Source organism: Danio rerio, chromosome 5, assembly GCF_052040795.2.
Source record: "Danio rerio strain M-AB ecotype USA chromosome 5, GRCz13ab, whole genome shotgun sequence".
Classification (NCBI taxonomy): Eukaryota; Metazoa; Chordata; class Actinopteri; order Cypriniformes; family Danionidae; genus Danio; species Danio rerio.
The window spans coordinates 20,747,386-20,772,290 of NC_141025.1; the positions used below are offsets into that span (position 1 = coordinate 20,747,386).

Consider the following 24,905-nt stretch of genomic DNA (forward strand, 5'->3'; position numbering starts at 1 on the left):
GCGCTCAATTAGAGCTGGTCTCACGAGAGCCCATCTCAAACAGGCAAACCAAACAGACAGACTGGAGAGTGAGCCGCTGCCAGGGGTGACAGATTATTTTCATGTCACTTCTTATAGAAACGCTTCCCTCTCATTGATTTGCACGCGCTCAGAGAGCGGTTAGCGTGACTGCTAAATCACATTAGCTGTCAGTGCTCTCAGGTTCATGCTCACGTCACCGGGAAGCTCCGCGGCGAATGAATGCCTTCGTGCTCAGATCAGGAGGGATTAAACACTGACAGCCGTGTCTAATACAAATGAAAATAATTTACAGGTGAATAAAAGAGAGATGGAGACTCCCCTGGCAGGGCACCAGAAAAGATAATCCTATTCTGTCATCCTTGGATTATTTTAAAATAGTTTTGCACCTTTCAATCAGCTCCAAAGCAGACGTCTTGTTTTGTGGTATAAATTTGTGAGATGTAAATGAGGCTCATGAATAGGGAATTCAAAATCTCGGCTTGATTTTGAAATCACGGTTTTGTAACCCCCGATGTCCTGGGAGGATAAGCTCATTAGAATAGTTTCGATTAGCATATTTAACATGACAAAAGAAATGTAGGGGCGGGACGGTGGATTTGATACATCGCAAAGTCTTCTCCGAGATGAGGTCGCAAAGTTTGGAACCAAAACTGGTGAATTATGCAAAAACGTATTAAAGTGTCCATGTTTTTTCGAATAGTATGCAAGGCAAGGCCATTCTTTTTATATATTATGTCTTATATATAAGACAATTTATTTATATAGCACATTTCATACACTATGAGAATTCAAAGAGCTTTACATAAAGAAGAATAAAAGAAACATGAAATACAACAAGATTAAGAAATAAAAATAACAAAGATTACAAACAGATTAAAAGGAATGAAAAAAGAGAAAGAAAAACAAGAATAGGGCAGTCTGTCGGTCGTACAGTAGCACATTGCTCATTCAGCAAAGGCACAGCTAAACAGATGTGTTTTAACTCTTGATTTGAATGCATATTATAGTTGCTTGTGTTTTGACCATATTTACATTTTGTAATTTAATTATTTTTTGTTAATATAAAACCCAAATTAATATAGTACCCTGACTTAACCTAAATGTGTGTATATTTCATTCTAACATTTGTTATTTTATTAAAGTTACTAAATACAAATTTAAACACACAAAACACTACTTATTGTGCATTCAAACTTTCTGCTAATAAAAACATAGCTTGAACCCTTAGTAGAGGATAAAGCTTTCACCTTTTATCTTACATATCCTGTAGCACCTAAAGTTAAGGAAACTCATTACAGAATTTTGTTATTACTCATACTTATTACTTACAGAAATCACTTTTTTTTCTTGTGAATTTACTTCTAAGTTCTGGTTTGACGTCTATACTTGGCTTTCATTAAAGATTCAAGACACCCTGGAGTTTTTTTTTTTTTTTAATTAAAATTTTTTTTACAATTAAAAGATTTGAGTGTGTTGAGTAAGACAATGTTAGCACCTCTCAGCTTTAAACGTGGGGAAAACTGGAAAATTTTAAGCTTTTGTCTGCTAATTTCATCTTCCAGTTTTAAAATAATTTTTGGGCCAGGATCAAAATCAGTGACGTAGCTTGAATCTGCTCGTGGAGTAGTGATGCATCGGTTTCTCATTATTATTCATAGCGGAGTGTTCTTATCCTATGAGAAGGCCCTGCTTTTTAATTATTCATGAGACCATGTGCTTTCTGAAGGCAAGGCAGACATGCCAAGCTGTGAGACCCAATGACTGGGTGAGACCGCGTCCATGGGGTCGTATGTGTTAGGCAAGAGCCAATACAGCAAAGCTGTTGGTTTGCAGCAAGCATTTTTGTCGAGAGACCTGTATGAAAATTGGAGAATGACAGACTTTGTCTTTTTATCAGTTGAGTTCATCACCATTCAGACACATCGCCTATATCTGTGCAACTGTGTTCGCACAAGTTTAAAATCCTCCAGATTACCAGCAGTGCTAATGGTTGGACTAGACAGAGCAAGAGATCCACTGCGTCTACATTCAGACATTACATTTTTTACTGTTTATTTATTTGCATTTTAACTTTGTAAACTATAAAATCATGGGTTTCCTCACTATTTTTGTCTCATTTTTTGAGCCATCTGACACTCCCCTCTTTTCCCCCTCCTCTGGCGGCCATGCACTCTGCTCGCAGCGCTCCAAGTATACCTCAGAATTTTTTCCAAAAATGTTCCGAGATATGTGTGAAGCGAAAAAGGGGGGTTTCATGGCCTTTTAAAGATGATTTTAGCCCCCTTTATTGTTCTCTAGAAGATATTTTCTTTTACAAGTGTGATTTACATTTTTCATTCTCTGATGTTGTGAACTTTTTTTATTAATAGATAAATATCATATTTATCATTGTAAATGAAAAACAGCGGTAGGGAAGGTGGCGCAAAGCTTCAAATACTTCATAAACCAAAATAAAATACTTTTTAAAACACTAAAGTTCTTTATAATACATTTTCAAAATAGTTATTATTATAATTTTTTACCTTTTATGTATAATGTTTGTACTGCTCCTTGCTTCTTGTTGCAGTTGTTATTTTTTTAAGAGAACAATTTTAATTGAATGTATTTTTTTTATGGTAAACATGCCTTGCAATGTTGATTGTTTCCCGTTTTGTGGTCTACCAATTTTTGCAACTATTATTTTTTTTATGAAAAAAAGCATAACTTTACTTCAGACTTCAAACTTTCAAATTTCAAAAGCAACATTATACTCTATAGTGAAAAAAATATGTCAAACAAATTAAGGTATACACTCCTTCTGGGGCGGTTTAGTTATAGGCTATATAACTAAAAAGATTTTAGTGTAATGACTTCATAAATATGACAACAGCCATTCAAAGCTTAACTCTAAAATCTCAATAAAAGCTTTGAATGTAAATTTGACTTGACAAAAAGTTTATTCGGTACTTAAAATATTATGAACTGTCAGAATGACTGCTATGCCATTCTATTAGATATACAGTAGGATTTTTGTTAAAATTAAGTGCTCAATAAATCAAATCAAAAGAAAGAACTGATTCTGATCTGCCTAAAATTAGTCTGCAGTGGTAATTCTATTTCCTGTTCATACCTATGTGCAATTGAGACAAATTTGCAAAATGCCAATAAAACCAATGGCATCAATAGGCCCACTGTTTGTGTCACCGAGTACATTAGGGCTGAAAAAGCCTCCGCATCTAACATTCAAATGTAGTAATTGGCGTTTCATCTTTACAGACTTTGTGAGTAAAATATGTACATTTATTTAAAAAGAAATAAAATAAATTGGGCCATGACAACCACATGTAAGTATGGAGGTGAATACCCTAAATTATCATTATTATCATTATTATTTATGAAATAAGTGCTTTTCTTTTGAAAAAAAAAATCTGATTATCATAATTATTACTTCTAAAAAGGTTCATGTTAAACTGAAGATTGGAGTGATGGCTGCTAAAATTCAGCTTTCAATCAATGAATGAAGAGCATTAAAAAAAATATAAACATTTTTTTTTAATTGCCAAAAAATATATACAATAATATTTAAATCAAATAGATTGCTTTGTTGATCTTTGATACATATTTGGCAGCTCATTTACAACGAACTGCTCAGTTTGGATCTGTACACACAATGCATTAAATCTGTGCAAATCTAATTACCTGCATCTTACATGAGTTCATTTTGATTGAGATTGTCACTACTATGAATCACTGAACATTTAAAATAGAGTAAAATACTGGCAAACTCGAGCAAATAGCTAGTGTAGTAACCAAGTATGGCCAACAGAGGGCACAATGTGTTCTTGTGTACTACAGCCAAATCACCAGGCCTCCTAAATATAAAACCCTTGTACTGTACTTTCCATAGTAAACACAGAGGCCCCTTTCACTCTCCTACATCCCAAGTACATCCAACATGTTTGATTTGTGACATAATGTTTGGGTTTTCCTAGTCCTAAAACCCCTTTTACTCATGGTTAAATAGTTAATGAATGTGCTGTGTAATACTCTCATTGATGGCAAGCCATAGCACTAAAGGGAGGGTTGTAGGAAAAGGGAAAGAAAAATCACCTGATGTTACAATGGGAACAGCTGGACCTCCGAATGTAAAGGTTATTATTTACTTGCAAAGTCATGAAGGTTAGACTGCTAATGCTAAACGTCTCCCAGAGGGAAAAAATACAGGTCAAAACCTTCAGGAAATCACTTATTTTTTAACTACTGTTACAAACTTTGGGTCACTTAAAATATATATATATATATCAAAAACTAATTTTCAGAATAACACTGTTAAATATGATTACAGTTTAATACAATGATATTATATTTGACAAAATGACTCATTAGTTAGCAAAGCTGAAATTTCAACATCATCACTCCAGTCTTTAGCGTCAGATGTTAATGTAATATACTGATCTGCTGCTCAGGAAACACATTGCTAGAAACGATGACACTATTTTCAGGAATGTGAATCACTGCTTTGTTTCTTGCTAAATAAAAACATTAACATCAGCGAAGTGACCGATAAAACAGGAAATAGGAGCTTCCCACTCAAAATTTAGTGAGCGAAGGCCCAGTGTGTTGCAATTTTATCAGTGTATAATTTGACCAGATGTTAAAGAACAGGGCATTAAAAGCATGCTGTTTATATCACAGCAGCTGAAGAAGATTAATATCCTCTACAATATATCTCCTCTCCATTTTTCGGATGAGAAGTTAAATTGAGGTCCTGACTTTCTTTGGTCATCAAAAAACCCATGCACTTCTCGTAAAGAATAGGGGTGTAACCCCGGTGTCCTGGCCAAATTCACTCTTTCAGGCCTTACTGATCATGGCCTTTCAATTATCCCTATCCATCGAATTGGCTCTATCACTGTCTCTCCACTCCACCAATAGCTGTTATGAGGTGAGCGCACTTTCCTGTGGCTGCGGTCGCATCATCTAAGTGGATGCTGCACACTGGTGGTGGTGTGGAGAGACATGATTGTTAGGCGCTTTGGTTTATGGCCATACACGATAAATGCACTATATAAAACACATTACTTACAATACTCTGAAAGTACACTCAAAATATTTAACAATGTTGAGTGCTTGGATCATGAACGATATTCATATCGCTCACTCTCAAAGAGAGCCCACAAATATAAACATTTGTTTTATTTTATTTTTTTCAAATACCCAAGTGCTGTTTAATGAGACATAATTTTAAATATAATAGTTGTTATAACTAATTTCTTTTATCCTTGTCATGATAACAGTACATAAGGATTTCACTGTGTTAATTACATAGGTCAGCTGGGCAAATTTGTATAATTCCTCAGGAAAATCATTGGACAACAGTGGTTGATTCTATAGCAAATTTTCTTAAGGGGTCTATCTAAATTTCCTTAAGACTATCATTTTAAGGTTAATATTATTGGCCCCCTTAAGCATAATTTTATTTCGATTGTCTATAGAGCAAACCACGGTTATAGAAAAATTACCCTAACTTGCCTAACTACCCAAGTCTTTGAATTGCAATTTAAGCAGAATACTTAAAATTTTAATACTTAAAACTTAACTTATCTTGAAAAATGCTACGTAGTACGTACTGTTATCATGGCAATGATAAAAAAAATCAGTTATTAGAAATTAGTTATTAAAACGATTATATTAAGAAAAGTGTTGAAGAAAATCTCAGAAATTGGACAGAACAGAAATTGGAGGAAAAAATATATATAGGGGGGCTAATAATTTAGGAGGGCTAATAATTAACTGTATATATACTGTTGAAAATAAATTGTAGTGTGTTTTATTTAAGCCTAAACAAACTATGTTATGCTTAATGTTAAATAATACTTTTGTATAAAATAAAATACAATATATTATTTTATATTATATATACAATGGAAGTCAGAATTATTAGCCCCCCTAAATTATTAGACCCCGTTTATTTTTTCCTCAAATTTCTGTTTAACGGAGAGAAGATTTTTTTTCAACACATTTCTGAACATAATAGTTTTTATAATTCATTTCTTATAACTGATTTATTTTATTTTTGCCATGATGACAGTTAATAATATTTTACTAGATATTTTTCAAGACAATGCTATACAGCTTAAAGTGACATTCAAAGGCTTAACTAGGTTAATTAGGTTAACTAGGCAGGTTAGAGTAATTAGGCAAGTTAGAGAAGTGTAGACTGTAGACTATCAAAAAACTATATAGCTTAAAGGGGCTAATAACTTTGACCTTAAAATGTTTTTTATTATTAAAAATGTTATTATTTTAGCTAAAATAAAACAAATAAAACTATCCCAGAAGTAAAAATATCAAGATTAGATATCAGACATACTGTAAAAATCTCCTTGCTCTGTTAAACACTATTTGAGAAATATTTAAAAAAGAAGGAAAGAAATCAAAGGGGGGCTAATAATTCTGACTTCAACTGTGCATATGTATAACTCAAACAAGTAAGAAGGATAAACACCATTGAAATAAAAGCAGTGGAATTAATGACAGAAAAATATTGATTTAAAGTCTGTTGTTCAGATCTTCAACAACAAACTCACCAAAGTAGAAGTATCCACCCTCATCTCTGGGCTGGAAGAAGCGTCCCCTGGCCTGCGCATGGACATCAGCCCCCTTCTCCACCAGAAGCTCCACATACTGTTTGCATCGTCGCTCTATAGCAATATGCAGAGCCATCTGACCTGAGAACATGACACATTTTTATTACAAATACATGTGCAAGAGGAGAATCAGATGGAAGCTGTTGATCATGATAATGGACATCCAAACTAAAGCCCTTTGTAATGTTACAGGAAAGCCGATATCTGTGATGCATCTTATCAGACAGAACAGCGGGAAGCAGCATGATATTATTAGATACATCAACTTGTCTTATACGAGAGGAAGTACTGCAATATGAAAATAAGGTAATGCAGCTCGTGTTCTGAGTCTACAGTTTTGTGTTTGTGTGTTAGAGCTCTGAAATGCATTATTAAAATAACTTTGCTCCCTGCTAAGTCCATCTGCTACTTTTGTTACAGATTTACACTGGAAAAAAATGTCTGCAAATTTACAGTCTTCTGTATTTTGTAAATCATGTGTTTTTCCATGTATTTATGCATTTGAATTGCATTAAGACAGCTTAATCTTTCCTTTTAACAAATTATGATGTTAAACATTATCTTTTTCAAAAAAAGACTTTTATTGACATTTTAAATAGTTAGTTGTGATATATTTGTCTTGGTATTGTATATTATGTTGCAAAAAACCTGGCAAAAAAACTGGCAGTATTTTTTCTTATGTCATATAATACATTTCTTATATTTTCCTTATAACTTTTTTGTACACTACCTGACAAAAGTCTTGTCGTCTACCAAACTTTTAGGAACAAAAAATAATAACTTGACTTCTAGTTGATCATCTGGTATCAGAAGTGGCTTATATTAAAGGCAGAGGCCACAAGATTATGCTTATTTTACCAATATAAAATATAATCATGCCTTGAATTTTAATTACTTAATTAGGACAGTAAGGTCTGACTTTGCTTAGACAAAAGTCTCGTCACTTAACAGAAATAATGTGCAGTATAGAATATAAAGTCATGGTGTAGTGGAGACAGAATGAATATTGTGTCTGACTCCCATGAGCTTGGAGGACTGCATCCATACATCATTCATCTTCAATGCCTCCTCCATCGTCTTACCCATGACATGCTCAATAATTCAGGAACTTTAATGCAGAGGCTGAAGTATGAGAAAAGGAGCGCTATCCTGCTGAAGAATTTGCCCGCTCCTATGGTTTGTAATGTTATGGGCAGCACAAATGTTCTAATACAGTCCCTCAGGCTGTTGATGTTGCCATCTACTCTACAGATCTCTTGTAGGCCGCCATACTGAAAGTAACCCCGAACCATGATTTTTCCTTTACCAAACTTGACTGATTTCTATAAGAATCTTGGGTCCATGCGGGTTCCAATAGGTTTTCTGCAGCGCTTGTGATGATTGGAATGCAATTCAACAGATGGTTCATCGAAAAAAAATTTACCTTCTGCCACGTTTCCAAATGATAAACGAAGTTATTTTTTTCTTGCTCTTACAACTGGGATCAACGACAAGACTTTTGTCAGGTAGCATATATCACTTCTTCTACAGTATATTGTTTCAGAAAACTAAAATGTCAAAAAAGTTACTCTGTTAAAAGCCAAGCAGGGATGAAGGTCCCATAATGCAATTCATAATCAAATATATAAATTAAAGGGACAGTTTACGCAAAAATTACAATTTCCTCAGCATTTCCTCACACTTACAGTAAGTGGTCTTAAACCTTTATGAATTTCGTTCTTCTGTTGAAAATAAATAACATTTCTAAAGAACATTGTTTTTAAAAATTATGTGGAAGTCAATGGCTGGTTTTCCCCTACATCTTCACTATATCTTGCTATGTATTCAAAAAATCAGACCATTTTGGAACAAGCAGAATGAGTAAATATTGACAGAATTTACAGTTTTGCGTAAATTGTCCCTTTAAGTGAAATGCACTCAATTTGTTGATCTTGGGTATTAACTATTGATGGCTTGATGTTTAAGAATGACTGAACAGAGCTCAACCCTGTGTCCATATTTATAAAACAGTTGCATTTAATATCTCCATTTTTATGCCAACAATGAAGGTATCACCAGGCCAGATCACAGGGATAACATTTGTCCTAGTGACTGACTGTGCCTAAAACTCCTTAAATTACTAAAGTAAACTTTGTTTACCTTTTTTTTTTACTTTTCTCTGATTTAATAGACTACCAGAGGATGCTTTACTTGAAGTTAAGGTTTATAAAGTATTTTATTATATTCTTGGCTGAACATCTTAATTGATTTGATTGTAGCAGTTCATTGTGGTTCAATAAGGAAGTCTGCTGACATCATGCACACTTCACTGAAAGCAAGCACACTAAACAAATGAGTAAGTGATTGTTTCCTGGGGAAATGGGAGTCAGACTAGACTACGTCTGCTGTAAGTATGGCATTATGCATTTTGAGAACTGCAACTTCCCTGTATTAATAATTCAGCCATCGCAAACCTCTCACACATACAACATGGATTAAAATTGAATAATTAGATTGATGGTTAAGTACAATACTACAGCCAAATCATGAAAATTAGAATTTACTGATGATAGTATATGTAACCCTGAATGATAAAACAAGTGTTAAGTTGCACAGGTAGTGTCCAAAAATACATTGTATGGGTCAAAATAATTAATTTTTCTTTATGTCAGAAATTTGAAAAATATTAGGAGTTATATATAAACATGATATTAAGATTGTGATCCATGATAAAACTACGTAAATTTTCTACTGTAAATATATCAAAAACTTAAAGAAATGTATCAAAACTTATGATTAGTAATGCATATAGCAAGTTTCTCAATATTTCGATTATTTTAACCCTCAGATTCCAGCTTTTCAAATAGCTGTACCTCAGCCATATATTGTCTTAACAAACATATGAATGTAAAGCTTATTTATTCAGCTTTCATATGATACATAAATCTTAATTTTTTAAAAATGAACACTGACTGGTTTTGTGTTCAAGGGACATATATAATAGGCTACCATTCAAAAATTTGGGGTCAGGAAGATCTTTTAAAAATGTCTAAGAAAGGTTACTTTTGATGAGACAGCATTTGTTTGATTTAAAACATTTAAAAAAAACAGTTTTCTTTTTTAAAGTGTAATTAATTCTTGTGATGGTAAAGCTATAATTTTCAGCACTATTTATCATTTTAATATTCTGATTTGGGGCTCAAGAAATATTTAAAATTATTATCCATGTTGAAACCAATGTAGCTACATTTTTCAGTTGTTGTTTTTTTCTTTTTTTCTTTTTCTTTTTCTTTTTTTTTTTTTTTTTGAAAGGGATAGTTTACCTAAAAATGAAAATTCTGTAATCATTTACTCCCCTTCACTTGTTACAAACTTGTTTCTTCAAAAAGGAAATTTTGAAAAATTTTGAAAACCTGTGGGCATTGATTTTCATTGTTGTTTGCCACAATGAAAGATAATGGTTTTCATTATTTGACTTTTTTTATATTTGTTTGTGTTCAACAGAAAAGTAAACACATAATAGGTTGAAGGTTTTTGAAGGCAGGCCTGTTTACAATATCTATTTTTGTTGTACGATATATTGCACCAAAATATATGATATCACTGTCATTTTAGGACCATTTAATGCCAGAATGACAATATAATAGTATCAAAATGCAAGTATACGCTTCCAAAGAACACACAATATTCTATTTATAAGAATATTTATTTTAATTATAATTATTTTAAAAACTGAATAATTAGGCATTGGAATTAGAATGTATATCCTAAACAAATAATAATAAGTGTTAACAAAAAAGTGCAAGATTAAAAAGTAAGAGGCTGCGATATCTGTTTCCAGATCTATTTTCAGTTGTCAGGCACCCACATGAAAATAAACTAAAGTCATTTATAGTAAATACTAAAGTGTTATTTTAATCATACTGACACTGGCCGCTACAATAGAGATAGAAAGAGAGTACACAATCAGCTAAAATGTTGCTAGAATTGTTTTTTATGTACAGTATGGGTGATATACAGCATATTGCATCACCAAAAATGTCCATGTGTTGTGTGATAAATTTATATATAGATTCAAGAGTTCACACTTATTATTCCTTGATACTAAAAGCAGGTTTGGCATGCTGTCCCATTAAATAGCACTGATCTCTGAGATAATTGAGGCCAGAGCTCCCACCTGGTCGATAAGCATGTGAGAGGGTTTGAGATAAGGTAGTCCTCAAGAGCTCCCTCTGGTAAAGGAGGAAAGTGGGGAGATGGGGTGGATGGGAGATTCTTTGAAAAATTAAGATAAGGGAGTAATTTTAGACAGGCTCTTATAGGGCTCAATTTTAACGGTCCATGCGCAAAGCGCAGGGCGCAAACGCTTTCAGAGCATGTCAGAATGCGTTTTTGCTAATATAAGGATGGAAAAATCCGCTTTGCGCCGTGGCGCATGGTCTAAAAGGGTTGAGTTTATTTTCTTAATGACTTATAGGTGTGTTTTGAGAATAAACCAATCAGAGTCTCATCTCCCATTCACTTTAAGAGCCAGCTGTGTCGCGCCATAAGCGCATTTGCTATTTACATGACGTAAAGTAAGTGTAAGTGGAAAAACTGAGCATTTCACTAGCAAGAAAACAGTAAAACAGAACATCTGCAGCGCAAGAATGAGAGATAAGGCATATCATAATCTAGTTTCACTTTCGTTCTCGTGGATAGGAAAACCTTGTACGCACAGAGATCAATTAGCCTATAAATAATTAATTTTGCTTGTTAAGCGCAAAGATTTGTTTCAAAACTGTTTCTAAATTCAGTTCTAATTTCCAGCTAACGAATAAATGAACAATAATAATGAAGTGTGCTCAAAAAACTGAGTTATATATTAATACACATGCTGTGCCCCATATGTTTTAAAACCTGACAGGTGGGCAAATCTAAGCTTGTTTTTAATAAAACAAATATAAATATGCATATAATAAATAATACTGCTAATAATAAAAACATTACACAAAAGCAAATTGAATGAACTGAAAAAGCCTCCTGAGATGAAGAAAGTATGAAGGCAGTGATTTTTAAATTTATGTAGGCTAGAAAATAATGTTTTGTAATATTTTAATCAGTTATATTTATATCCTATATATATCCTTATTATATCCTATATATATATATATATATATATATATATATATATATCCCTAATATTTTATATCTTTTTCATATGTAAAGATATTTGCATATTGCTCTACATCTTGTGTGTATTAAACAGTGTGTAAGTCAGGTGCACTCTGCGACAGACAATAGACTGACTTTGTTCTTGTCTATTGAAAAATCTATTATAGTTTCTCAAAATAGCAACGCACCAGCAATGCACCAAAACACGCCTGCTTTTTTAGACCAGAATGCCTATAGGCGCACATATGAGCGCAAATGCATTTGCTATTTAAACAGCATGGCGCAACACCTCAAAACGACTCTTGCGCCTAGCTTAAAGTAGCAAATAACAATTGCGTCACGCCTTGCGAAACATTGCGCCGGGTGTATGATAGGGCCCTTAGTGAGTTTAGATTAATCCAATTGGTTTACTATTGATTTGATGGGAGACCAGCCACCATCAATGATATCATGTTTTCCTCTGGAAATGAGTTTGTGAAACTTCACTTTTTGTGACAGGCCTACTTGAGGGTGAGGGTCCTATAAAAATTTTAAAGTATTTAAATCGATGTCACTTTATCAATTTAATCTGTCCCTGACAAATTAAATGATCGTACTGACCGCAAACGTTTGACCAGAGGTTTATGGAATTATTTTGGCACAAATGTTGTAACATTCTATAATGAATTGTTTTTAAATAGTTTGTCTTTTTGGCTACTTTAACTGAAAAACAGCTGATTTGTAACCCACAGGACCATCACTACGTTTCAGCTACCAGACCACAGCATGTATTAGAAGGAAGAGAAAGTTATGAACAGCATCGGGTGTGACGCTGGCATATTTAACCACTCCAAACATGAACCAGAGTTCCACAGAGAAACAGCGTTAAATTCAGCAATGTTTGTGAGGACTCTTTGTGCTGAACAGGGTGGAGACGGCAGGAAACACAACGCTAGCTCTGGGGTGACTTCTCTAACATTGAGCTCAGTCAGAAAGGCACATTTAACTCCACCCTTCTGCTCATATTGCATGAACCTGCTCAGGGTGCAACTGGAAGCTGCTCAGAGTAAATGTTAGCTCATGTCACACTTCCGATTTTGGAAACTTTTAAGACAAACGGTGATTGAAAACTGGTCCTATAACGGCCGATTTTTTTTTTTTTTGTATGACTAAATAGAGAACTCACCCCTATAATAGACATCTCTAAAGGGTGTGTTGATGAACTCTCTGAGGTTTCCTGTCTGTTCAGCAATGTCCACCAATATTGGGATGGTGTCGTTTTGACCATTGTGCAGGTTGAGAAGTGCTTTTGGTAGGCAGGTTTTCCCTGTAGAAAGTTCTAGATGAAGGAGAGAAAAGAAAATCTGTTATCAATTAGATGATGATGTTTATACAAGAGATAAGTCACACAAAAATGAAACCATTACAAACCATTGAATTTGATTGTATTTTTTTTTACTATGGAAGTGAATGGTTGCAGGTTTTCAGCTTTCTTTAAAATATCTTCTTTGGTGTTCAACAGAAGAAAGAAACTCATAACCACTTGAGGGTGAGCAAATAATGAGTAAAATTACATTTTTGGGTGAACAATTCCTTCAAGTAAATTGGGTTTGCCCAAAGTCTGTTTAAAATTATGGCTCCTGGAATCCAGACTGCATGAATGTTTGCATTTTGCAACTTTTTTTTTATTATTCCAAAAAAATGTGTGCGTTGTGCGGATGCCAAATAGATTGCCAAACAGAGCAATGACAATCTGTTGCATTCTAGAGTAAATGCCTTTTGCTGGATCAGTCATTCACATAAGGGTCTGGCTGCAGATTTGCACTTGCACTCTCGGGCTTGCACTCTCAGGCATCCATGCTTCCTCTGCGAGTGACATCATCTACAATCGATGGCGCAGGAGAGTGCAGGTTACTTCATAAAAGTCCTTAACCAAAAAATCTCACAGTTAAAGGTTAAGGGTACCCTTAGTAAAAGTTGGGTTGCAAGAACAACTCGACTCGATGAGGGAATGTCTCGACAAAAAAAAAAAACAGCACAGATGATGTGTACTGCAGGGCTGTTTTAAGGCAAGCATTCGTGGTTTGTTACGATTTGTTTGCGTAATTATAGCAACTGTGGTGCCCGTCGCTGTATGTTGCCACAAACTACAAATAAACGCTTAAAAAAGCCACTTAGATAAGAGTGACAGATAATAGGTTTGCTGCAACGCTCTTAATGAAATCTCTTAATTAAACTCTATTGGAATTTTTTACAACACTGAAGCAGAAAACAGCTGTATAGGGACTATACACAGAACTTTTCCATCCACAAATCACCAACTATTTCCATAGCTTTACTAGCCCTAACCCTTCATTAACACAATGGAACCATTGGCACAAATGTGGAATATTACAGTAAAGTATGTTTGTTCATTTACTCAATCATTTTCCTTTGACTTAGTCCCTTATTTATCAGGGGTTATCACAGCGGAATAAACCACCACCTACAGCATATATTTTAAACAGTAGATGCCCTTCCAGTTTCAACAGAGTACTGGGAAACACCTATATACACTCACATTCACACACACACTATGGCCAATTTACTTTACTTAATTGACTATAGCATGTGTCTTTAGACTGTGGGGGAAACCTGAGCACCAAGAGGAAACTGACGCGACCATGGGGAGAACATACAAACTCCACACAGAAATGCCAACTGGCCCAGCCGGGACTCAAACCAACGAACTTCTTGCTATAAGGCAACAGTTCTAACCACTAAGCAACCGTGCCACCCCAGTATTTATGTTAATAAATCATATTAGTTATCCATTGTAATATGTACTAAAAGTCTTTCATTTTTCACAAGAAATCTCATAGAACAAATGTAGGCAACTTTTTAAAGTGGCAGTCAAGTTGTTATACTTGAGGTGATCTATAAATATATAGGATAAAATTGTTACAACTTTTATGGATTGTACTTATATTACTATTATTCTTGGTGAAAATAAAATCACATCTGGACGTCAACACACTCCTCTCATCTCAAACAACTGCCAAAGGTGCAATTTTAAGAGATATGTAGTATAATAATAAAACTATTAAATGTGCAGCTCTACCAAATCAGGTGCCACAGTCTGTAGATCTCAGCGCCACCAGTGCCAATGCTCCTAAATGGGTTAGCCTTGTTAAATTTGCCATTCATTGCATATCTATGAGATTATTTGGACAAGTTTTAGGGCTGATCACTTTGAAAAGAAACAGAGGGACTATTTAAACACCAAAGTTTAAGATTAATATTAAGGTTTTGCTCACTACTCTAAAATATGAAAGTTATTCCAGTTTATCAGTGCATCACATTTTCCTCCAGTTTCTAAAAACTGATTTCCTTTCCTCAAGAGAGACATTTCTCTGTGTTTATATTTAGCAAGAGTTATCTTTTTGATGCCTTCAAAGAAAATCTTTTCATTTGTGACGGTTTGCTGTGATTTCTCACTGCTCTGTGCTAAAAGTTTGCTTGACCTTTTAAGCCAGGAAGTAGAAACTGGACTCCACCTCACTAAGTCGCATTAAGCTGATATAATAGAACTTCCTTTACTGAACAAATTAGAACAAATAACAATAGCAAAATAACAAAAGCCTAAGGCATGGACCATTAGGGAAAACAATTACGATAGCATCAGGTCATTACAGACACAATTCTGATTTCGCATATACCAGTCATGAGGGCTTTGTCCTTTTTTAGAGTGAAAAACCTCAAAAGTCTTTGAAATGACTAACAACTATTGTTATTATGATTATGATTATGATTATTATTATTATTATTACTACTATCACTACTAATACTGCTACTGTTACTAATTAGTGCTTCCCACAGTGCTTACACTTGCAGTGGTAGTCAGATTAAAACACACCTTTTACCCATGGCACATAAATGGTTACCTAGATGTGACAAAAAATAATGTGATTTTTAACAATATTTTTTATTTATTATGACACTGTTATACACTTTTTCTTTTCAATGGGTTAAAGTAAACTATCCACTATTTCCATGTGGAGCCATGTTAACCCACTGATAAAAGCTTCTCTTTTTTTCTCTCTCAAATTGAAGTTCAGGTTATTTTATTAACATGACATTTTGTACAGCATACAATAGCATTTCATACATGTGTAATAGATTAACATCATTAAATTAATAAAGTATACAGCAAATGAGAAATAAATGACAGAAAAAGGAAATAAAAACAGACAATATCTCTGCTTACATCTGATTAACCACTTCTAATGGTATACATATATTTTGCAGCCAGTTTAGATGGCATTTCGTCCTCTCCGAATATATTGTAAAGTTTTTCTGAGTCATTTACATTAAAGTCAAAAAAGAAAAAAAGTAGACTTAAATAAACAGGTAATGCAAAAACGCCTACAATTAATGACAGCTTTAAGCCTCATTCACACTACGAGCGACTCGCAGTGGCAAATCGACAAGCGACCGTTCATTTCAACAGAGAGCCGTTGCTTTGAGAGTCCTTTAACTTTATGCAAAGGAAGAGCGACTTTATTGAGTGACAGATACACACTCAGGCCCTGTTTACACTAAAATGTCTTTGTTTTTAAGTAGCATTTTAGAATGACAACGATCCACATCCACACTGGTGTGTAGCATTTCTGAGCAGCCCTCTTTCCTCACTACCGCTGAAAACGCACATCACGTGACCACACACAACCATTCACACACAGACACAGATGCACACACATTGTCATGGGCTCGAGACAGCGGGTCAAGGCAGTCAGCGAGTCAGTAGACTGCTTCCATCTTTTACTTTCACACAAGTACTTAGTCATTTTAGCGAACACATCAGATACTGTTGGCTGGTTCCTGTTGGTTGTGCACCTTTTTTACCGACGCCATTATAACGACACAGATCACTGCCTATTCACGAGTCCCGCAGAAAAAGTGATTGACAGGTGGTAATTATGTGTGTAACTTACCTTTATTCATTTACTGTATGATTTGTTTATGGGTAAAACAAAGACAGTCAGGTAGTTTGAACGGTAAGCTACAAATAATTAATTCGTTATTAATTAATTAACTATTCATAATCGAAAATCTAATCGAATCGTGACTTTAGAATCGAAAATGTAATCGAATCGAGGATTTGGAGGATTGTGACACCCTTTATATATATATAACTCTCTACTAGCTGGGCTTCCAGCTAACTCTATCAAGCCTCTTCAACTGCTCCAGAATGCAGCAGCACGAGTTGTCTTCAATGAACCTAAACGAGCACATGTCACTCCGCTGCTAGTCCGTTTGCACTGGCTGCCAGTTGCTGCTCGCATCAAATTCAAAACTCTGATGTTTGCCTACAAAGTGACTTCTGGCCTAGCACCTTCTTATCTGCACTCACTTCTGCAGATCTATGTGCCCTCCAGAAACTTGCGTTCTGTGAATGAACGTCGCCTCGTGGTTCCATCCCAAAGAGGAAAAAAATCACTTTCGCGAACGCTCTCGCTCAATCTGCCCAGTTGGTGGAATGAACTCCCTAACTGCATCAGAACAGCAGAGTCACTCGCTATTTTCAAGAAACGACTAAAAACTCAACTATTTAGTCTCCACTTCACTTCCTAATCTGCAATTGCCTATTTGAATATCACACTAACTGTACAAAAAAAAAAAAAAAAAAAAAAAAAAAATTACTAACACTTCCCTTCTTAGACTTTACAGACCTGAAACTTGCCTTTAGTACTTATTCATTGTTGCTCTTAGTGGTGTAAATTGCTTCCTTGTCCTCATTTGTAAGTCGCTTTGGATAAAAGCGTCTGCTAAATGACTAAATGTAAATGTAAATGTAAATATTTATATATATATATTTATATATATATATATATATATATATATATATATATATATATATATATATATATATATATATATATATATATATATATATATATATATATATATATATTTATATTTATATATATATATATATATATATATATATATATATATATATATATATTTATATATATATATATATATATTTATATATATATATATTTATATATATATATATATTTATATATATATATATATATATATATATATATATATATATATATATATATATATATACCTACACATACCTGCGTTTAAAGAGGGAAAAGGGAAAGGCAGAGGGAAAGGCAGCTACAAAGTCGCTACTAGTCTGAATGAGACATTAGAAACCGAAAGCAAAAGTCAAATCCCAGACATTTTAGAAGATTTACAAACCCCAACCAGACGCATTGTTAAGTCTCAAAAAAGGTGCATCTCTGTGGGTCGATACAGAGCATCGAGCATGTGGACTGTCTGTGGGATTGTTTGCGCTTATCGCGCACACACAAAAGTGGTATAAAATCTATAAGATGAGTAAAGATTTTCCACTGATTAATCGATTGCGAATGTTTGTTATTTTGTGCGATACAAAAAAATTGTAAAAAGTACACTTGATGATAATAATAGTAAAAAAAAAGTGTCACCAAATATACTTGGGCAGCCAGTTAATATACCTGTCCAAGTAATCTCTATGTGTGGGAAGCACTGCTAATACTACTAATACTAATAATACTAATACTAATAATAATTGGGATGCATCAGCACTCTGTGGAAGCCCTAACATTACTGTTGTGGCCGAGACAAAGCAGATCTGACAAATGTCAGGTGTTAAAATAATAAAACCAATTTTACTTTCCCCAAACTGCATTAACAACACTAAGAAAACATAATTTCCACTGTCTATGAATGATGCTTTATAATTTATTAGGTAGACCTTTAAAATGGAGTTTTAAGACATTTTAAGACTAATTACGGCCTTATTTTTATAATATGCAATTTAAGACTCTTTAAGGATCCGCGGACACTGTGTACAAATAGTTTCTTATTCCCATAAAATGCTTAATTTTAGGTTTCATCGTAGCATTATATTCAGTTTTCTTTCCAGACAAACGTACATGGAAATATACCTTTGAACTCTTCATCGGTCAGCCTCTTTTCGTGGGACTGAAGATACTGCAGAAGGCCGTCCAGAGCTCTTGGATCTGCTCGAGATACAGCTTCGAACAACATCCAGCGGTTGAAGACTTTGAGAACAGGGGGCTCCGGGGATCCCTCATCACATGACATCCCGATCTCTGCCTTCCTGCAGCGGAAAACATGCACTTTAACAAACATTAAGACTACAGTTAAAAGCAAATATAGTGTCCTATGTTACACCATCCTTTATTTGCATCCTAAATCATAATTCAATCATCACATTCAGGTTTTTCTATGTATCAATTTTTAAATATTTAACTTATTCAATAAACTGGAGACCTTTTTTTAATTTGATTAAAATATTTTCTGCTTTTATAGCTGTGATTCTTTTACTTTTCATTTTACATAGCATTTAATTTACATAGCATTTAATGCTCTAAAATTATCCAAACAATTATTCATTTTAAAATAAATGTAATTTTATGGGTCATTGTTTTTATATATGATATAGTTATATTTAGTTGTCATGATATAGTTAAGAAATATCACACAAGAAAAAGTTTCTATGTATCAATTTTTAAATATTTAACTAATTCAATAAATTGGAGACCATTTTTATTAATTTGATTAAAATATTCACGGCTTTTACTTTTGTAATTCTTTTACTGTTCAATTTATTTTCTTGACTCTTTTTTATTTTTGTGATTATTTGTTTTCATAGTTTTGTTTGTTTGATTACTTTTTGCCACATCAACAAGGAGTTTCATTGTAAAATAATACAGATAAAAAACATATTACATAATAACGACGATAAATTACTGTAGATCAGCCGTTCCCACACTGGGGTGCGCAGTCTGACCACCAGGGGTGCGCGAGAGAATGTTTGTAATGTCGGAAAACTTTATCTTTTATTATTTTCATGCATTTAATAGTAACTGATCCAGTTACTATGACCATTTATGTGAAGCTGCTTTGACACAATCTACATTGTAAAGCCCTATACAAATAAAGCTGAATTGAATTGAATTGAATTTACCTTGGGTAAAATTCACATGTCATATTTTAGAGAGAAAAAAAAATTCACTGAGTGAACAATAAAATAATCACATTACAAATTGTAATTTACAACCTATGCACACTCACTCATCTCACGAATTAACGTCTGCGTTACAATAGCCCCGCCCTTTCAAATTAGGCGCTAAGTGATAGTACATTCTTAATTTTTTTTCCGCTTACTATATTGATCAAAATGGTTAAAAACTGGCACTTTAAAGAAGTCAAGTGGCAGTTGAGATGAACCATCTACATCAGCCTCTTCTATGGAGATGTGCAGTGTCCTTGAATATAAGGACTCGAAGAATAACGAACGAGGTAAAGAGGCACAGACGGGAACAGAGAAATACAGAAGAGATGTACTGATGAAGAGAATTAGGCCTATACTAGTGAGTGAGAAAACGTCAAGTAAGAAATGCAAATATAGTGACAGTTACATTGGTTTCGGGTTTACATGGATTGGAGATGCAGAAAATCCATATCTGCAGTGTGTAGTCTGTGGTGAGGTTTTAGCTAATAGCAGTCTTAAGCCCTCATATACTGTATCATCCGGCACTTACAAACAAGACACAGCCACTCACAAGACATGCCTGCAAGTATTTTTCAAGAAAAATGGGAGGAACTGCTGTAAAAGAAACAAGGAGGCACAAAAGAGCTGTGGCTTAAATCCGAAAAGTTGCACTGGGTACATTGCAGCATCCACCAAGAAGCTCTAGGGATGAAAAACATGGCAGATGAATTTTGTCTGTACCTAATGACGCTGTGAAAATTGTCAACTTCATAAAAGCTCCTCCATTTAATTCATGTGTTTTATTTTATTTTTTTTTAATTATGTACACAAAAATATGTGGATTTCGTTATTGTAGTTAAAAATGTGGAGTTTGATCATAAAAAGGGGTGCTTGACACGTGTTAAATATTAGAAAGGAATGCACACAGCAAAAAGTTTGGGAACCACTGCTGTAGATCAATGAGAGGAAATACAAAAAACACTTCAATTTTTATATTACAATATAATATATGATTTTTCACTTTGAGACATGTTAAAAAACGTTCAATTCTTCCTGGAGACACAAAGTACTCACAGTATAATATCATGTCTAGCCGTCTTTTATGGGATTATTTTAATTCCTTTCTAAGTAAATAACCTTCAATTACCATTGTGTATGATATGTGGTCTATTAATGATCATTCCTTGCTTTTTTTCAAAGATACATCACTTGGTGCACCTTTAAACAACAACAAAAAAAATGAATCTGTGAACACAAATTTAATAAAACGCTAGGGAGTAGCAGCTTGAATGCAATTACAGCCTGGAACCACCCTACCTGTACTGAACAACACTCAAGTCATAGTAGAGTAAAAAAAAATTCATAAACAAGTCTCTGTACTGAGGAAAAACTGACTCCCTAACTGACCTCAACATAAACATTACTTTAAAAACATTCATTGAAACGACTACAGACTGCAGAATGTCCTCAGTATCGATCAAAACGAACAGTAAAATAAAGTATTTTAAGAAAGGTGTTAAATATATAAATATTTACCATTAATAAAAACAGCTTTAATCATTGTGGAGCATTGTAATGAGTGAGTTACTCAAACTCCAGTCTGCACTCTGTCACACGGTCAGACGATAAACAACATGTCGCTCTGTTTTAAGATTCCTGAAGGTAAGTGTTTATACATGGAGGATTTTTATTTGGCAGTGGAAGTCGTGGCTTACTTGCTCTTCTAAGCAAAGCAACTTAAGTAGTCAATTTGCATCTGATGTAAAATGTGTAATTGTGTTGTGTTGTATTATATAAATTATATTATATTATATTGTATATTAAATGCTTTTTATATATCATTTAATGCTTTAAAATTACATTTTCAAATAAATGTAGGGCTATGGGTTATTATTTTATATATATGATATAGTTATGTAAAGTTGTTATAATATAGTTAAGGAATATCATACAAGAAAGAGGGCCAAGAGTTTCGTTTTCCCAAAACAAATTAATATTGTCAGTTTTTCCTGCACTGCCAACAAAAATATTTCTGAACAAAGCCAGAATATCACAATATTTCAGAAAAATGTCAAAAAAAAAAAATCCTGAACGAATCGGTTGTTGACAAAAATTAATTGAGAGAGTCATAGAAACTTTCTTTTTCCGAATAAGTCCTTTAGAACAAATCATTTGAATGAATGGTTCGATGAACTTGCTGCTACTTTCTGTCCATTTCAGTGTCATATATTTTAATCTATATCTTAAAACCAGCCACATTAACAATTAGCAAAATATATTTAAATTATTGCTATAAAAATGTAAAGTATCAATAAATAATAATAATAATAATAATAATAATAATAAATAAAATAAATAAATAAATACATATACACATACATATATACACACTGTAAAAAATAAAAAGTTGACTCAACTCAAAATTAAATGCCAATTTGCTGCATAACTTTTTTTGAGTTGTATTAACTTTTAAACCAAGTAGTTGACCCAATTCTATTTTCTTTCATTACGATTTAAAGGTTATATTGCTAGTTTGTCTGCTATTTCATGTTCTTGAATTCCCATATGAGGTGTTATCGAATAGAATCGCACATCTGTAGTTTTGGTTTAGTAATGCTGTACTGCCTTGATTTCTATTAAAATGTTTGTTTTCAACTCCTGAATCGGAACAGCACGCATGGGCAAGCTTCCTGACCAACTTCCTTAAATGTCAACTTGCGTTTTTAAGTCAGTTTAACAATCATAGCTAGTTGACTAAACAATCCTACAAACAACTTATTTTTGCTAGTCTAGGGACTAATAAGCACAGAATCGACTGTGTCTCACCCTCGCGGAAGCTTCTTCCGTCTTCCTTTCTTATTGTTGTTGATCTGCCTGCATGTGCCGTAGTCAAACATGGAATCCATAGGTGCTTGTTTAGGATACTCTGTATAATCCGACTCAAGAAGATCCATAGGGTTAGGAACCCCCTTTTTAAAGGGTCCTGGGAACCTAATCCGCATGTTCTGCTTCTGGTCGTTCTGTTGTCCTGGTCGAGGCAAATCATGAGTTGGCTGTGATACATCATCATTTTCCAGTAGCGCTGCCATTGAAGACATGGGGAAGTTGGGATCTCCATCTGCTGCCTCTGAAGAGTCCTGAGCTGAATTGTCTGGTGGTGAGGAGACAGACAAGGACTCTGTCATGGCCAGACGATAGCGCTTCAGTAGAGTGGAAGCAGAGAAACCCTGCTGGAAAGACAAAAAAAAGACTTTAAACACAAGACAAAACAATTACTCTGGAATGTGTCCAGGTGAACGTGCTCTAATCAGAATCTCCGGAAGTTGATCATTTAAATACTTGTATCTGAAAAATGCTGAATGAATCTGTTTTGCTAAGAATTCATTGAGAAAGTCATGGAAACTTTACTTTTACAAAGAAGTCTTTTTAAACAAACCATTTGAGTGAATGATTTAAAGAACTTGCCACAATTTTCTGGCAGTTTTAGTGTCATATATTTCATATCTTATCTTTTATATCATATTTTATATTCTTTATCAGCCTTAAGCCAGCCACATTATTACTTAGCATAATACAGGTGAATGTGCTGTAAAAAGGATCTAAGGAAGCTAATAATTTAAACGGAAAATAATCAAAATGGTGGCTAGGCAACTATCTCTAGTAATATTACATATTTAAACAGATGCTTATTAAAAGGAACTAGCTCGCTTTTCTAAATTTGGCTCATAATACTGGTCACACTTTCCAATAAGGTTTCATTAGGTAATGTTAGTTAATGTAGTTACTAACATGAATTAGTAATAAACACATCCTGTAAAGCATTTATTATTTGTGTTTCAAAACTTACTAATGCATGATTAAAATCTAAATTCATACTTGTTAACATTAGTTAATGCACTGGGAGTTAACATGAACTAACAACAAACAACTTCATTCCATTTCCATTAACTAACATTAACAAACATGAATAAATGCAGTAATTATTTAGCCTATTGTTCATGTTAGTAAATACACTGACTAACATTAACTTATACAACCTAACTGGAAAATGTTACCATAATATTAGCATACCAAAACTACTCAAAGTGGATTTCACTGCTGTAGGACAATCAGTTTACTTGGAACGTGTTCATTTAAATGACTATTTATTACATCACACAATACATTAATGCTTCCAAGAATTACAGACTGTAGTTCATGCCAAAAAAGTTGAACTACATGATTTATTTAATCACTCTTAGGCCATCTATGATGCAGGTGACAACTTTTTTATTTTAATAGTTTTGGGTGATTTACAAAATACATTAAAAAAAAAAACATGTAGGCAAACCAAAATTAATTTCTTTGATTCCTGATTATACATTGATCTTTTATGAAGAAAACAATCATTCTATGAAGAAAAAAATGACACCATTTTTTATTTTTATTTTATTATTTATCATCTTTATTTCTTAAAGTCAAGTTGCATAATCTACATATTAGGCATTTATGTAATGCATCATCATTTGCACATTACGGCTGTTGTGCTAAATAAAGCATAATAAATCCAGCAAAGCAAGCATGTTGTCTTTGCCCCTCTGATGCTTCCTGCATCAACAATCTTGTGCACAATTCTCAATCTGTTTGGTGTGTATCAGAAAACTGATATTTCTAAACTGATTTTCGATTATTGTTAAGATGCTTTAATGATCAGAAAAAATATCAGTAAACCGACTATATTGGTTGGTCTTTAATCAACAACCTCAGCAAACAGTCCAGGGTATATACACGGCAGTCTGAAACACAAGCCTCCCTCTGCTTAAAGATGCAAATATCAAACATTTTGGAATCAGTAAAACATCAATCTTCCTGATTGAGATCATGCATTTGTCTTGATTTTTTTTAAATCACCAAAAACCACTGTTTTACCTAAATATTCTCTTTAAATGTTCTTCTGCATACTTTACAGCTTAGATGACATGAGGATGGGTGAATTAAAAACAAACCTTTATTTCTAGATGAACTATCCCTTTAAATGTTGATTTTAACACATTGAAAAAATACTAAGCATAAGGAGATGTGGGTTTTAGCCTCTCGATCCA

General features: G+C 33.7%; 1 protein-coding gene across 3 annotated transcripts in view; it reads right to left on the reverse strand.

Annotated features, from left to right (window-relative positions):
• trpv4 (transient receptor potential cation channel, subfamily V, member 4) overlaps nucleotides 1-24,905 on the reverse strand; it is a 55,395-nt gene that overhangs the window by 19,310 nt on the left and 11,180 nt on the right. The window contains exons 3-6 of one of the 3 annotated variants that reach the window (XM_087252081.1): nucleotides 22,651-23,051; nucleotides 18,752-18,927; nucleotides 12,949-13,101; nucleotides 6,591-6,731 (exon numbers count right to left, since the gene is read on the reverse strand). In XM_087252081.1, coding sequence (XP_087108207.1) covers nucleotides 6,591-6,731; nucleotides 12,949-13,101; nucleotides 18,752-18,927; nucleotides 22,651-23,051 — 871 coding nt within the window. 3 annotated transcript variants of the gene reach the window in all.